Source organism: Epinephelus fuscoguttatus, linkage group LG18 (assembly GCF_011397635.1).
Source record: "Epinephelus fuscoguttatus linkage group LG18, E.fuscoguttatus.final_Chr_v1".
NCBI lineage: Eukaryota > Metazoa > Chordata > Actinopteri > Perciformes > Serranidae > Epinephelus > Epinephelus fuscoguttatus.
The window spans coordinates 20,197,264-20,211,384 of NC_064769.1; the positions used below are offsets into that span (position 1 = coordinate 20,197,264).

Consider the following 14,121-nt stretch of genomic DNA (forward strand, 5'->3'; position numbering starts at 1 on the left):
TTACACTCAGCTTGCACCATGCCTGCACGGAGCGAGCCGCCCATAAATGAGTGGCATTGCCCTTTAAATAAACCATCCAATGACACTGAGGCGCGTCCACTGCCTCGGCTTGCTCTGCTCTGCTCTGCTCTGACAGCACGGTGACCGACCGACGGAGATTTAGGGATGCCGCCTGTACTGTCAAGGTACTCGACGAAGAATAACAAGGTAAAAACGACGACGCTTATTTTGTGAGAAAATGTCACTGATAGCAGTCGTGTTGAAGCTAACGGTTGTTTTACAAATGTAAGCTAACCGCGTCGTGTCGGCGGTTGTTTGGTAGCGGACAACCTGACGTTAGCTAACCTCCTCACAGGGTGCTAGCTACCGTTAGCATGATAGACGTTGAGCTGCCTGGTGTAGAGTGACAACCGGTAGCGGAGGGCTGCTAACTTCACCCACCTGACCTTTTTATTACAGACAAAGACGGTGTTGTGCTGTTTTGTAAACGGGTATTAGTCCGCCCAGCTGTTTGACATAAGCTGCTGTTAATTAAAAACACCCCAACATCACGTATGTAACTGCAACCGCCGTTTTAACAAGCTAACCGTTGTGCGGTGTAATGTTTGAGAACAACAGTGTCAGTTGTCAGGGTTTCCCTTAGCTCCAGTGCTCGGAAAGAGAATCACAAGATCCCCTCCGGCAGTGAAGTAAGCTGCTATTTAAAGCCAGCATGGAGAAAAAACATAACTCATGTGAGCTGCTGCTGCGCTGCCTGGTATATATACGGTTTGTTTACAGGCACGTCCAGCACCTGAGTTGCCCCTTATGTTTACTACAGTGCTGAGGTTTTTGGTGCATCACAGTGAAGTCACCGTCAGTCCATTGCTGCATGTCAGGAGAATAACCAATCCTGTCAGCCCCAGTCGTGGAGAAGGCGCGTACTGTTTCCCAGCCCGCCCTGAACACCTCTCCTCTTTCCTCCCCCTGTGTGCCTTCATGGTCCAGCATATGTCATTTTGTCTGCGCAGGGTAAGTTACACAACCAGCCCGTCATGCAAAATAGAAACACGTGTCTGTAGGCGGCGCTGGGAAACTGCAAGTCTACTAAACAACAAAGACCGGCTAACACCGCAGAGGAGAGAAACAGTTATGTCGCAGGGTGTTTTCACGATTTGTAGCTTCAGCTTTGCCGGTTTGATCATGCATTGCAGTTGGAGATGAGAGGCGCGGATTCAACATGTGTTTTCCTTTCAGAGAGGACAATGATACGAACATGATCAGCGCCGATGGCTTCTCAAAATGCGCGGCGACTCTGCAAGAGAGAGGCAGGAGGAGGCCACCCGCAGAGATGCTCCATCTGCTGTCAGCTGTCATTGTCTGGCTGGTGACGGGGACCACCATCTCCAGCCTCAACAAATGGATATTTGCCGTTTACAACTTCAGGTACCCTCTGCTGCTGTCTGCGCTGCACATGCTGACAGCCATAGTGGTGGACTATGGGCTGATCAAATTTCGAGTGATCCGCCACAGAGCGGACGGAGAGCAGGACCTGACCCCGAGCGCAAAATGTAAGGTGTTCCTGTTGAGCTTGACATTTTGTGCCAGTATTGCTTTTGGGAACATGGGTCTGAACTATGTCCAGCTGTCATTTGCACAAATGATCTATACCACCACCCCACTCTTTACTCTGGCCATATCAACGCTGATCCTGGGCAAACAACATCACATCCTCAAATACACAGCCATGATGCCCATCTGCCTGGGAGCCTCCTTCAGCATCATGGGAGAGGTCCAGTTCGACCAGACTGGCTGCTTCTTTGTGTTCGCAGCAACCATGTTGAGGGGTGTCAAGTCCATTCAGCAGAGTAAGTACCACTTTTACTGTGTCACTCAAGTGTTTTCTGTCCTGCTTGCCACCTCAGACTGTTTTTGTTTTGTTGTCGCCATAGAAAGTAGCCATTTTACTCTTTTTAATGCTGGAAAAAATGTCATCTCTTGCCACAGACATCAGAGGTTATTTGAGGGTTTCCCTCCAGACGCTGCAGCAGTCTGCGGTCCTGGAACTTTTTACTGATTCAGTGATTCACCCTTCAGTCCAGTAAAACACACCCACATATGAAGGTGGAAAGTCACAGTGGCATATTTTCTGGTTTCTTTGGAAACGTGATACAAACAACAACAGGGATCTAGAATGGGCAGGGTTTGTACACACCCTGGGCACATGCTGATCTGGTAATCTTTGTTTTTGAAAGAAAGGCAGAACCCTCTTTTACATTCATGAGTCATCATCTGGTCAGCTGATAGATTCAAGGAGGCTCTGAAAAGTTTCTCTTATTTGGCACTCACGTCTCTGTCTCTATTCATACAAACTGAATTCAAGAAAGAGAGGCCCAGAGCCGCTGTTTAGTAATGGATAAGTTAGAGGTTGGTAATTTCTTAGATCATTTCTCCGAGTAAATAAATAATTGTTTGTGTGTTTTTTATTGAGTGTATTTTTTTAACAAAGTAAACTTTCAGTGCAAAACAACCATTTTGAGATTTAATGTGTGGCTGTAGTTTAAGCAAACATATCCTGGGAATGAGGCAGATTCCTCTCTTGACGTGATGTCATACAGGCTGCCGTTACTACAATTATCCAATGTACTCACTTATCTAATGTTCTGAACTCCCAGGGAAGTTTTGGGAAAGGAATTCCTGTAAAGTTGGTTTCAGTGTGCAGGGGATTAGGTTCTCTAACGTCATTAGTCTCCACAACATTTGGATAGTTGAAATGAGTTTCTAAAAATAAACAGAGGAATATATAATTGTTACGTAACACGAAAGCAGATATTCAGCTTTGCTCAGACGATGGAATGTAAGATGAAAGTAATGCTACATACTTTGTACCTAGAGGAGCACGGGGGCACCTCATGGTTATGGGGGCAGGCTTGTGACTATAAGGTCATCCGTTCAAATACTCCTCTATAGCTGCTCAGTGTCGAACAGTACAAGACTGCACGTGTGTTTAGAAAGGAGCCAGTTTTCTTTCTTAAATAAGGGTAACATAAACAGAAAGGAAAGTCCTGCTTTTGTATTTGGAGCATAGCTGCTGCATATTGCTTTTATTTTAAATCGTGACTACAAATTTGAGTCCATCCCGAGGTGCCAAACTAGCTAGACGATGTCGTTTCAAGTTTCAGCAAGCTATTTTCATCCTCTCTGACTAGTTGTTGTTGTAACAGTTTCCCTTATAAGTTAACTTTTCTCCGATACAGCGCACATGTTTTTGTTTAAAAGCTCAGACTCAAAGCATTTTCAAAGGTTTGGCTCTATATGTCAGTAAACACTATCAAGTGTTTACAGTGAGGGAAGAGTGTTAGAGTGTTAAAGCTGCTTCAGCTCATACTAAAACATCAAGTGGTTTTGTTGATGTGTTTTGCATCCTACATGTCCAGACACCAGGGCCCATAACATGCAAGTTGCCAAACAGGTGCTTTGCATAATACCTTGCCATTTTCCCTGCTGTCAGACAGCTTCAGAGCTTGGTGTCAAATTTGAATAAGCTGAACAGTAAACAGAATACAGTCTGTTGTTGGTATTTGACTAGAAAAACACAGCAGCCCTCTGTCACCTGAACAGTCCACTAAAATACTGCATGTTTCTCTTAATATTTGAAGTGAGAAGTAGGCTTTGAAGTTGCAGAATCAGATATTTCTCCTAAGTAGAAAATATAGTGGAAGACAAATGGGTTTTGTTTTTGACATCTCTCGGGTCGTTTGCTTGTAGTCACATTTGTAACCGCTGCACACATTTCTCTTTACTCTGGCATTTCAGTTCAGGTAGAGAAAATCAAGTTTCAACAAGCTAGTCTCCTCATCCTCTAACTTGTTTTTGTCACTTCTTGAACACAGTTTGTAGTGCATGTCTTTTTGTTTCAAGGTCTCTAGTCAAAGCGTTTGCTTAACACGATACTGTCAGTGTGAGTAAACATTATGTCATGTTCGTAACCACTGTGTACATGTCTCTATTTACTCAGGCATCTTGCTCCAGGAGGAGAAAATCAACTCTGTGTTCCTGCTCTACCTGATGTCCATTCCTAGCTTCTGCATCCTAGCCGTGGCAGCTCTGGCCTTAGAAAACTGGGCTCTGCTGGAGTCACCGCTGCATTACGACCGCCACCTGTGGGTGTTTATCTTGCTCAGCTGCCTCGGCTCGGTCATGTACAACCTGGCCAGCTGCTGCGTCATCACGCTCACCTCTGCCGTCACCCTGCATATCCTCGGCAACCTGAGCGTGGTGGGAAACCTGCTGTTGTCTCAGCTGCTCTTCGGCAGCGAGTTGTCTGCCCTGAGCTGTGCCGGCGCGGTGCTGACGTTGTCTGGCATGCTTATCTATCAGAACTCAGAGTTTATCGTCAGCTTTCTGGACGCACGCAGGGCCAAAGCTGAAAAGTCTGCACTAGTGGATTTTCACACGGCATGTGGAGAGGACTTTGACAAAGTTAATACATCTGAACCAACATATCATCAGCAGAGAACAGATGGGAAACAGGAAGACAAGATAGACTGAACTGAAAGGATGAAGGAGAGAATACAATGTTTGACGGATAAAATAATGAAAACCCAGGCTGTAGTTTGCTATCCTTTTATGTCTGTAGGTGGTCAAGAGCAGCAGAGGGAGTGTGACCTTATAAGGCCATCATACTGAGATGATGTGACAGATCTTTTTATTATTATTTTATTTTTTTTTACTTCCTCACTGTGCCAGTTTATTTCTCCTCTGGTCACACAGAAATCTGCAGAGGGAAAAAGGTTGCCTTGTGACGATGATGGTTAAATTCTCTCCTTCATCTGTAAATCACTCATACATAGCCTATAACGGTATATGCATGCATGAGCACACTAAACTGTTTGATACCTCATGAGGTATTCACACTGTCACTCATACTACTCCACTGTGAAAATGTTCTCATTGACAGAGGGCTGTAATTGAAATTTTGGGTGGCTGGTGTGGATATTGCAGGCTGCAGAAAGCCTCATGTGACACTGAGGCTCAGAGAGCACTCCGCCTCAAATCTGAACGGGCACAATTTGTATAAAAAAATATATATATTAATGGTACTGTTACCTGACATTCACCTGGCCCTGTCATGGTAAGGGACTGGGTTTTTGGCAGCTTTTTTTGTTGGTTTGTGAAGCAGAAAGCTCTTAAATGAGGAAGCTAAACTTTTATTTAGAGTCAGAAGTTACAGAGACAGACAAAGCCAACATTTTTAGTGCAATGAGACGCCTCCTTTCCTCTGCTGAAGCACATTTTTAACAAGAGGCTTGAGCTGTGTGTTTCGTCCTCCCCTATGAACCTCAGTGTGGCTTCCCACTTAAGGCCTAGATTTTGTTCCCAGGCGGTCTCTGTGGAATTAGTCCAATTATTTCCATCTTTTACAGCTGTGCGCTCGCTGCAGCTTTCCTTGATAATTAGGTGCACGAGTTCTCTAAGGAGTGTCACTCAACTTTAGCTGTCTTTTCCCCTGTGGAAGAGATGAGGAAGAAGAAGATTAAGATGTCCTTTAAGGTTGCTTCTTAAATCCTAACCAATATCATCTGTTAGGTTTAATTTTTCACTTTCTATAGGTGAGACTTTTAAAAAAGTTCACATCTGGAAAAACTGACCTCTGCTGGACAGTGTTATGTTTTATCTCAGTATTTTATTTTGTTACAAAACATATTTTATTCCCCCCTTTTAATATTTATGTGGAAGAGAATATTTATTTTTGAATGGCTATAGCAGCCACTGGCTCTGTAATGCTGTAAATTTTGGTCCTCAAGTGTCTTGCACATGCATACATGTAATATTACACTAGATGGCACTAGTCTCTCCTGTCCTGTCTCTCCAAGTCAGATACACGAGGCAGAAGACTGCATGCCGCTGCTCCTGAAAGCATCTTAAATGATCCAGGATGTCTGTTGCTGTGCACTCCCTCCTACATGTATGTACACTCCCTCCTACATGTATGCCAAATGTTTACTTTGAAAGCTTTTTTGTACACACTGTTTGGAAATACTGGTTATGTCAATGACCAGATATGATCACTTCTCACGTACAGTTTGAGCTCTCACAAGACGACAACAACAAAGCCATGCGTCAAAGGTTTTTTTATGACACCCTGCTACATTTTCTGCATACTTTGCCATAAGAACAAACACAGGCAGGACTGTATGTTGACAGATTTTACTTCATATATCACTTCATCATATCAAGACACTAAGATGCATTTCAAAAATCCCTAGTTGATTAAAAATAGAGGGGAAAAAACTTTTGTTGTTTGATAAATAATTTTGTGAGATTGTCATTTAAAAACTGTTGTCAGCAATTCCCAATTACAGGTTTAACGATTATGTACAGTGGCTCATTTCACTGGTTTTACATTATTGAATACCTTAGCTGTTAAATAGGACTTGTGTCCCCCGATTATTAACTCCTGAACTGACATCAAGCAGCATTTCAACAACCACAATAAAACTGCAGCATGTGAATGAAGGATTTTACTGTGTTCAGTAGATGTCAACATGTTTTAAGACATACTCATGTTGTCCTATGATCAGAAATGCCTTGGCGGCCATTTTTTAGTTTTATAATCAGGATCATGGACTTTACAAAGTTTGGCAGATTTGGCTGCGTTCCCGTGGATATCATGACAAGTAGATGATGATGAGCGTGGGGCAAAGAAACCGTTGCACTGACGAGGCACGAAGACGCTGCCTTCAAAGCCTACGTTTCCTGTGTACATACTGGTTTTGATTGTTTGCAAAGCTAGTTTGGTGTAAATAGTTATTTTATGATAATAATGTATTTTATAGTCATATGTGGCTGGTTTTAACTATACTGGTTTAAGAATGAAACATTTGCCTCATGCCTTATTTGGACATACTGTTGGAGGAGAGAGGGGTGATTTGGTTTGTCATTCTGTCCATTTTTTTGATTCACACTTTGGATGCCAACAGCAGCTGCAGGTGCTTCTGTATAAGGACAAAGATATGGGCGATTCATATACACATGATCTGCAACTGCTTGAGTAATAATTCAATAAATGGACTGGTACAATAAACAAACCACCTCATTACTGAATCAGAGTTGTTGCCTTCATCAAATAACCCAATTTCATACCTTTTGCATGTGTTAATTACCTGCAGGAGGTCTGTGTAAAACGAGCATGTTGTTTCCTGTGAATATTGCATCTGAGATGAGTTTTCTTGACATTCTTAGAAACTTCTTATTTGTATTTTCTTAACAATCATACATATTTAATAGACTTATTTTTTGACAGGCTGAGTGTTTTCTTGTCTCTGACCCTTAGCCATTGCTCTGTTAGCTGTTTGGTTGTTTTAACTGTGTACTTTTGTAATGCAGGATGAGGCTGTTAAGCAGAGAGTGAAGGCTCTGTGAATATAGCTTGTGTTCTTCACTGTGCCCTTATCCTGCATTTTTTAAGTTTCTTTAAAAAAAAAATAAGGTTTATATCTTGTATAATATTTTAAACCTTAAAAATAACAAATTTATTTTGTTATTTTCACAGAAATGAACTAAATTCTGAGATATAGGCCCACTGCATGTGTATATAAAAACTTTTTTACACCCCCTCAAATCAAGAAGGCCTCCTGACTCCCCCTTATGGGGGCCAGAATCCCCAGGGTGGTCACTACTAAATAACAGCTCAAAATCACATCTATAAATAGCTGTTTTACATCACCAACAACACAAACTAAAAAGAAATATTAAACCTGAACTTCTGTAATTCAGCAAAAGCTTCACACTTAAAAGCTGGAACCTATGACTTACACAAATAATTCATTTTTGAAACTGTTGCTGACTAATTTTTGTCAGTCATGCCTTTCCAGAAATGAGGATAAGTCTTATTTACAGACATTTGGTGGGTCGCAGTTCATTCTGAATGGGCCGCAAGTGACTCACAAATGTGTCAAGTTTGTCAAAAACACACTTTATTCTGGGATACGACACAGAGCTTTTATTTTGAAGTGCTGTTCCCCACTGTAAAGTGAGTGAATAATAGACAGCTACTTAACAGAAACAGCAAACTACTTGATGATATGGCCAAAAGCAAGTGTGACGCTGAATATGAATATAACTGTGTGGACCTTGAACTAATGACTAAGGACAAATCTGGAGCCCATGATTGGACCAGTTGGGAATCACTGTGTTAGAGTATTAAAAGCACAGATAATAATATGATAATAATAAAAATAATAATAATAATAAATTGAATGGTGGCTGGATTCCATTTAGCTGCTAAAGTTTAGGAGTCCTGGTATTATGCATACTGTCTGTCTGTCACACAGTCTGTAGTGACAGGTATTGAATATGTTGCCATACATTGTGGAGTTATACTGAAGCAATTCTGAGTGTTCACCACATGGTGGAGCAATTTGTCTGATTTATTACATAGCTCTCTATATCTGTCTTACATGTTTAACACTTAATAATCATTGGTGAAGTTGAAGAGTGTGTTTTACTTATGGTTCTTTCCACCGTGTGTGTGTGTGTCTGTGTGTGTGTTTGCGTTCTCGGTCCTCTTGTACAGATTCCTCTACTTCTGTAAACAGAGTGCCTTTTGCCTGAATAAGGCAGTGCTCCTCACTTTTTCCCCCCTTGTTAACTCTTTGTTTCCCAGCCAATAGATTTCCCTGCAGCACCCTCCAAATGAAGCATAACCAAGTGAAAATTGTGAATTAAAAAAAAGTGTTTGGCCTTGTAACATTTCACATGACATCATCCGGGATGGCAAGAGGAGGTGAGATTCTGGTGAGGGTGACGGAGACTTCTCCCCTCCTCCTTTCCTCCCATCTTGGGTGGTTCATGTAAGCAACCTCCACTCGCTCTCCCAACATGCATCCTTATGAAGCGCTGCGGTGTTAGGTGTGATGTCAGGACTGAGCTATCACAGCTCTCCAGACAAGTCTGAAGGAGGATCGAGGAGAGGGGAGCGCTGAGGACTTCTAAGAAACCCAAAGACTTCTACTAGATACACAAGTTTGTATCCTGAAAACAGGTGAGTGACACTGCACCTCAACAGCCACCACTCACTGTTGTCATTTGTCCCCTCTTTATTACATAATTCTTCCCATCTTGTCTCATCCTGACTCCTTCTTTCCCTGCGCATACTTTGACGCTGTTATCAGATTCTTTTTGTAATGGTCCTGTTCCACTACATTACTATATTTGTACGTGTTTTTGCCCCTCCTGTGCTGCACTCAGCCAGTTGCTGCAATACACTGAGGGGTACTTAAGTAAGACAAACATTTCTTTCCATGGCTGTTCAGTTTGTTAAGACTTATAGTGAGTTACTGCAGTGTGATTTAAGCTCTGTTTGCACATTGTTTAGTGTAAATAACTGTATCTGGTCTGTGTAGATAATTCAAACATCTTCAAATCTATGTGTATGATGACAGTATGATCATTCAGGCCAAGTCGCTGCATTTCCATGTGAGAAAGGTGAAGTTCTTCTGCCGCTCTTTTAGTTCATGTCCTGTTCAAGACTCTCAAGAAGTGTATGTATCTTAAATATTTGTCACCAGCGTGTGTTTCTGCGCAATCCAGCAGATTTGCTCCTCAGACATGGAGTCAAAAACTGATGGTGGATCAGCCTCAGTGACCAGTGAAGAACTGGCTGCTATTGAGGATGAAGAGGTTCTCAACAAGATGGTGAGTCAATTATTTGTGACTTATATAAACTATATATGATATAGTTTATGCCTCCTACCACCGTGTAAATGTATCATGCAAACAGGGCTGTAAGAGGAGGGAGGGAATTGCCTCTGGCTCTTTAATGACTGTTTAAAAATTGTGTTTAGATGTCCTTTTGTCATGCCTTTTGGACTTTGTAATGTTTTATGTGAAGTATTTTGAATTATCCTATTGCTGAAATCTGCTATAGCTCTATACAAGGGTTTAGGTTTTGTTTCAGCATTGGGCAGGGGTGTGCACACATGAAACAATGGGTTCTGCTGTCCTCCACCAGAAAATTTTGAGCATCAAATACCTAATTTCCTGCATTCTGGTGAATTTATATGCACCAATATGTGCCTTTTTTACATCGATTTATGGTGTAAAAGACTTTTTATTTTCAAAATAAAAGTCCTCCAACTCCTTCTACTAGTTTTTATTTTTCTGAATACTGAGGGGAACATATCGCCTTCATCCACACCTATGGGTTTATACATAAACTTGCCTTGCCTTGTGCAAAAAGAAAACCAAAATCTCCTAAATGTCTCATTCAAAATCAGCTTTTTGTATTTGCAATTTTCCTAACTCTGACAATAGGACTTTTATCACACCTTCTTTTCGAAAATTAGGTGATCCTTAAGTCAGTTATTAACTTTAACCTGTGCTTTCTCTTCTTAGCTGGACAATACAACAGATTTTGAGGAGAGAAGAATGCTTCGTGCTGCATTAAGGGACCTGCTCAAGAAGAAGAGAGGTAAAGGCTGACTTTTGCTTCCATGCGAGAATTAGCCCGAAGTTACCATTATAATATCTGCCATTATTCCTCTGCTTCTTTGCTTCCTCTCTAAATTCTCCACCATCTCTCATCAGATAAACGGGAGCAGGATCGAGGGTCGAGGCAGCAGGACCTGAGACAGCAGGGCCTGAGCAAAGGAGGGACAACAGGCGGGGCTGTTAGCATAGGCAGAGCGTCCATGAACCAGCAGCCACCAACAAACAGTGAGTTTATGAACACGCTTTTATGATATTTGTATGTTTTATTCAAATGATCTTGATGTTAATTTGATTCTCTGCATGTTGTTAGAGCCATCAGGCCAGCTCTCTCCATCAGCAGTCAGGTGAGTTGATTGTATGATTAGTTTTGCATATTTGGGTTTATTTACTTTACAACCAAACAGGACGAGCATTCATTTAATCCCAGACACGCCCGTATAATGTGCATCATTTAGCAAATGAATTACATTTTTGTTAAAATTATGTTGGCCTTGCATGCAAAGCCATTTTTTGAAGCTTAAAGGAGAAGTGTGTAAGATTTAGGGGGATTTAGCGGCATTTAGCAGTGAGAATTGCCTCCACCTGAAACTTCTCCTGGTCAGAATTTCTTCACTGTTCATTGTTCAGGAGGTTTTTCCCATGAGCCGAATTATCTGCAGAAGTCTCTTCCTCTCCAAAACAAACGGACCTGATGATTAAAACTGATAAAAAAAACACTTAATAAAGCACTTTCATGTTAAAAAGTCAGTTTCTCCTATGCTGTTTGGCATGTTGGAGATGATCTCCGCTGACAAGGGCCTGCTTCCTATGTAGATAAATGCCTCACTCTAAGGTAACAAACACACAGTAATTCATATTTTCAGGTGATTATACACTAAAGACAGCATACTTATTATATTATATTCCATTTCTGCCAATATAACCCCCTAAATCCTACACACTGGACCGCCAGATTTGCAAGATGTTACATAGTGCTACCTGTGAGGTAAAGTCCTAATGAGATATCTATTGGGGGTCTGATGGCTGCTAAGAAAAGTCCTCTTGTATGTTTAGAAATTCACCCAAAAAGGGAAAAAATACTTTTGTCAGGCAAAACATTTGCACAGTTGAAAGATGAGGTAAACTACTTTTTGTTCATGCAGTGTAAATCTCCTTGTTTCCTCTCCTCAGCAAGGCCAGTCCTGCTGTGGTCTCAGCCCAGAAATGTCCTGGTGCAGCACCAAATGTTAAAAATGTCAAACAGATGCTTCTGGACTGGTGCAGGGCCAAAACAGAGCCATATGAGGTAAACATGCCCTGACTCTCTTTGTCTGTGAATTATTGCCCAGTGGAGCTATACATAGCTCTGCCCCTTGTGTCTCGATCTCTGCCACCATTTCTTCTAAACTGACTCCACTCTGGTGTGAAACAGGGGGTGGACATCCAGAACTTCTCCTCAAGTTGGAGGGATGGCATAGCCTTCTGTGCCTTGGTGCATCGCTTCTTCCCCGATGCGTTCGAGTACTCCATCCTCAACCCCAACAAGCCTAGAGACAACTTCCAGCTGGCTTTCAGCACTGCAGAGTGAGCTGTCACTCCTTATATGAAGAAGCAGATGCATCTTGTCTGGAACAAACTCCAGCAGTGCATTGCAGATAAAACAAAGTCACTTTATAGTTCTCTGTCATAGTTTGTCTCAAGTCGTTTGTCAGTGGCGCCCTCTCTCTCTCTCTGTATCTGCAGGAGGCTGGCAGGCTGCCCCCCTCTGCTGGACGCCGATGACTTAGTCCGGATGAAAGAGCCCGACTGGAAGTGTGTTTACACATACATCCAGGAGTTCTACCGCTGCCTGGTGGAGAAAGGCCTGGTCAAAACCAAGAAGCGAGTGTAGAGTCTGACAGCTTTCAAGATTGGCTGTGATTTTAAATTTTTATAAGTAATACACATACGTGTGAGCTTAGGTCAAAAAGATAATATTAAGCACCTTTCTCAACTGAATACTTACATTTTGAGTTGATTTTAAAGGGACCGTTCACCCCCAAATGAAAAACACATATTTTTCCTTTTACCTATAGTGCTGTTATCAGTCTAAATTGTTTTGGTGTGAGTTGCTGAGTGTTGGAGATATCGGCTATAGAGATGTCTGCCTTCTCTTGAATATAATGGAACTAGATGGCACTCAGCTTGTGGTGCTCAAAGCGCCCAAAAAATGAATTTGAAAAACTCAACAGCAATGTCTCTTTCCAGAAATCATGACCCAGTTACTCAAGATAATCTACAGACCTTTTGTAAGCAGTTTCATGCAGGAACTATTTTCTCTCTACTGAACTACATCCACCAACAGTATCTTTGTGCAGAAGGGAGCGTGCATCTACTGCTAGCTCACCTGGCACCACTGAGCTAGCTAATGTCAGAGCTCAGCTGAGGAGGGCCTAATGCATTTTTTTGCGACCCCAAATTAATTGTTTTCAATGAAGACGCGTGGCCAGAGCGCTCTGAGATAAACCAAGTTCAACTTTTGGAATGTAGCAGCGCACACTGCACGTCATGTGACGAGGAACAACAGTCCGACCGATATCTTTTCCTTATTCTGTAAATATTCAGTCTGTGATATATATATATAGAAAAGTTGATCATTTTGGTACAGGGCTGCCAGAGCTTAACATCTGTCCCACGGACAATAGGCCTACACAGTTATAAACAGTGCCTGGAAGAAGATCAGCTCAGCACTCAGGATTTCAGGCAAACAGACTATGATACGTGTTTGTTAAGGTTACTTATTAACCTCAGACACAATCTGTTGCCGCGCTCTTGAGAGTTGGCACAAATGTAGCACCCAGTGCCTGACCTCACGTTTCCCAGGCTGTTAAAGACGTGGCATGTGTACAGCTCCTGTGAATGTTTACATCTCGAGCTGTCATGAGCTTGAGCCTCTTGTCCACAAGTAGATGCGTCCTTCTGCACGGTGATATGTTTGGCAAGTGCATTTTAATAGAAGGAAAATAGTTCCTGCATGAAACTGCTCACAACAAGGTCTGTGGATTATCTTGAGGAACCAGGTCATAATTTCTGCGAAGAGACATTGCTGTTGAGTTTTTCCAAATGTAGTTTTTTGGCACTTTGAGCACCACAAGCTGAGTGCCATCTAGTTCTGTTATATTGGAGAGAAGGCAGACATCTCTGTGGTCGATTTCTTCATCACCCGGGTAACTCACACCAAAACAGTCTAGACTAATAAATAGCACTACAGGTAAGAGGAGGATTATGTGTTGTTGAGTTGGTTTTTAAAAAATGTTTGGGTGAACTGTCCCTTTAAGCATTTAATCATCATGTGAATGTAAATGCACAGTGGCTGCTGACTAGTATCTGTACTGGTTTGTGTGTTAGCAGGGCCTGACGGGTGTCTATGTGCTCTCAGTAGACAGCTGGGGCTTAGGATCAGTGCATTCCACTGAGATTACACATCTGCATTAATCCCAGTCAGAGCCACAGAGAATCTGGGAGCAAATTTTTATCATGATGCTGTTGAGGGCCTGAGGTTGTGAGTACTACAGACACATTTAATAAACATCCATTCCATTATACATACTGTTGTCCTCTGTAACTGATGGTGGAACTAAATGGTGATGTTGTCAAATATAATATTCAGCAAGTCCTCATGTTTTATTT

The 14,121-nt window shown here is 42.0% G+C and overlaps 2 protein-coding genes across 6 annotated transcripts; both read left to right on the forward strand.

The window, feature by feature from the left end:
- The first annotated feature begins 71 nt into the window (after positions 1 to 71).
- Positions 72 to 7,086, forward strand: slc35e4 (solute carrier family 35 member E4). 3 transcript variants are annotated; one of them, XM_049604297.1, is made up of 3 exons: positions 72 to 207; positions 1,237 to 1,847; positions 3,998 to 7,086. In XM_049604297.1, the coding sequence occupies exons 2-3, from the start codon at positions 1,256 to 1,258 to the stop codon at positions 4,528 to 4,530; spliced, it is 1,125 nt and encodes a 374-aa protein (XP_049460254.1). In that variant the 5' UTR covers positions 72 to 207; positions 1,237 to 1,255; the 3' UTR covers positions 4,531 to 7,086. The 3 variants fall into 3 exon arrangements, with proteins under 3 accessions (XP_049460254.1, XP_049460255.1, XP_049460253.1); XM_049604298.1 differs by lacking the exon at positions 72 to 207 and adding an exon at positions 823 to 1,011; XM_049604296.1 differs by lacking the exon at positions 72 to 207 and having other exon boundaries at positions 1,025 to 1,847.
- A 1,722-nt stretch (positions 7,087 to 8,808) lies between these two features.
- Positions 8,809 to 14,036, forward strand: smtna (smoothelin a). 3 transcript variants are annotated; one of them, XM_049604530.1, is made up of 8 exons: positions 8,809 to 9,025; positions 9,552 to 9,678; positions 10,378 to 10,453; positions 10,570 to 10,698; positions 10,784 to 10,817; positions 11,644 to 11,758; positions 11,885 to 12,036; positions 12,196 to 14,036. In XM_049604530.1, exons 2-8 carry the CDS (start codon positions 9,592 to 9,594, stop codon positions 12,341 to 12,343), a joined length of 741 nt encoding a protein of 246 aa, XP_049460487.1. In that variant the 5' UTR covers positions 8,809 to 9,025; positions 9,552 to 9,591; the 3' UTR covers positions 12,344 to 14,036. The 3 variants fall into 3 exon arrangements, with proteins under 3 accessions (XP_049460487.1, XP_049460486.1, XP_049460484.1); XM_049604529.1 differs by having other exon boundaries at positions 9,574 to 9,678; XM_049604527.1 differs by having other exon boundaries at positions 9,577 to 9,678.
- The last annotated feature ends 85 nt before the right edge of the window (positions 14,037 to 14,121 follow it).

Excerpts from the sequence above, each read along its gene's own strand:
- smtna (XM_049604530.1), top strand. The coding sequence starts at position 9,592 with ATGGAGTCAAAAACTGATGGTGGATCAGCCTCAGTGACCAGTGAAGAA. Across the intron at positions 10,818-11,643 it reads CTCTCTCCATCAGCAGTCAG|CAAGGCCAGTCCTGCTGTGG; the intron begins GTGAGTTGATTG and ends TCCTCTCCTCAG. Across the intron at positions 12,037-12,195 it reads CTGGCTTTCAGCACTGCAGA|GAGGCTGGCAGGCTGCCCCC; the intron begins GTGAGCTGTCAC and ends CTGTATCTGCAG.
- slc35e4 (XM_049604296.1), top strand. The coding sequence starts at position 1,220 with ATGTGTTTTCCTTTCAGAGAGGACAATGATACGAACATGATCAGCGCC. Across the intron at positions 1,848-3,997 it reads TGTCAAGTCCATTCAGCAGA|GCATCTTGCTCCAGGAGGAG; the intron begins GTAAGTACCACT and ends CTATTTACTCAG.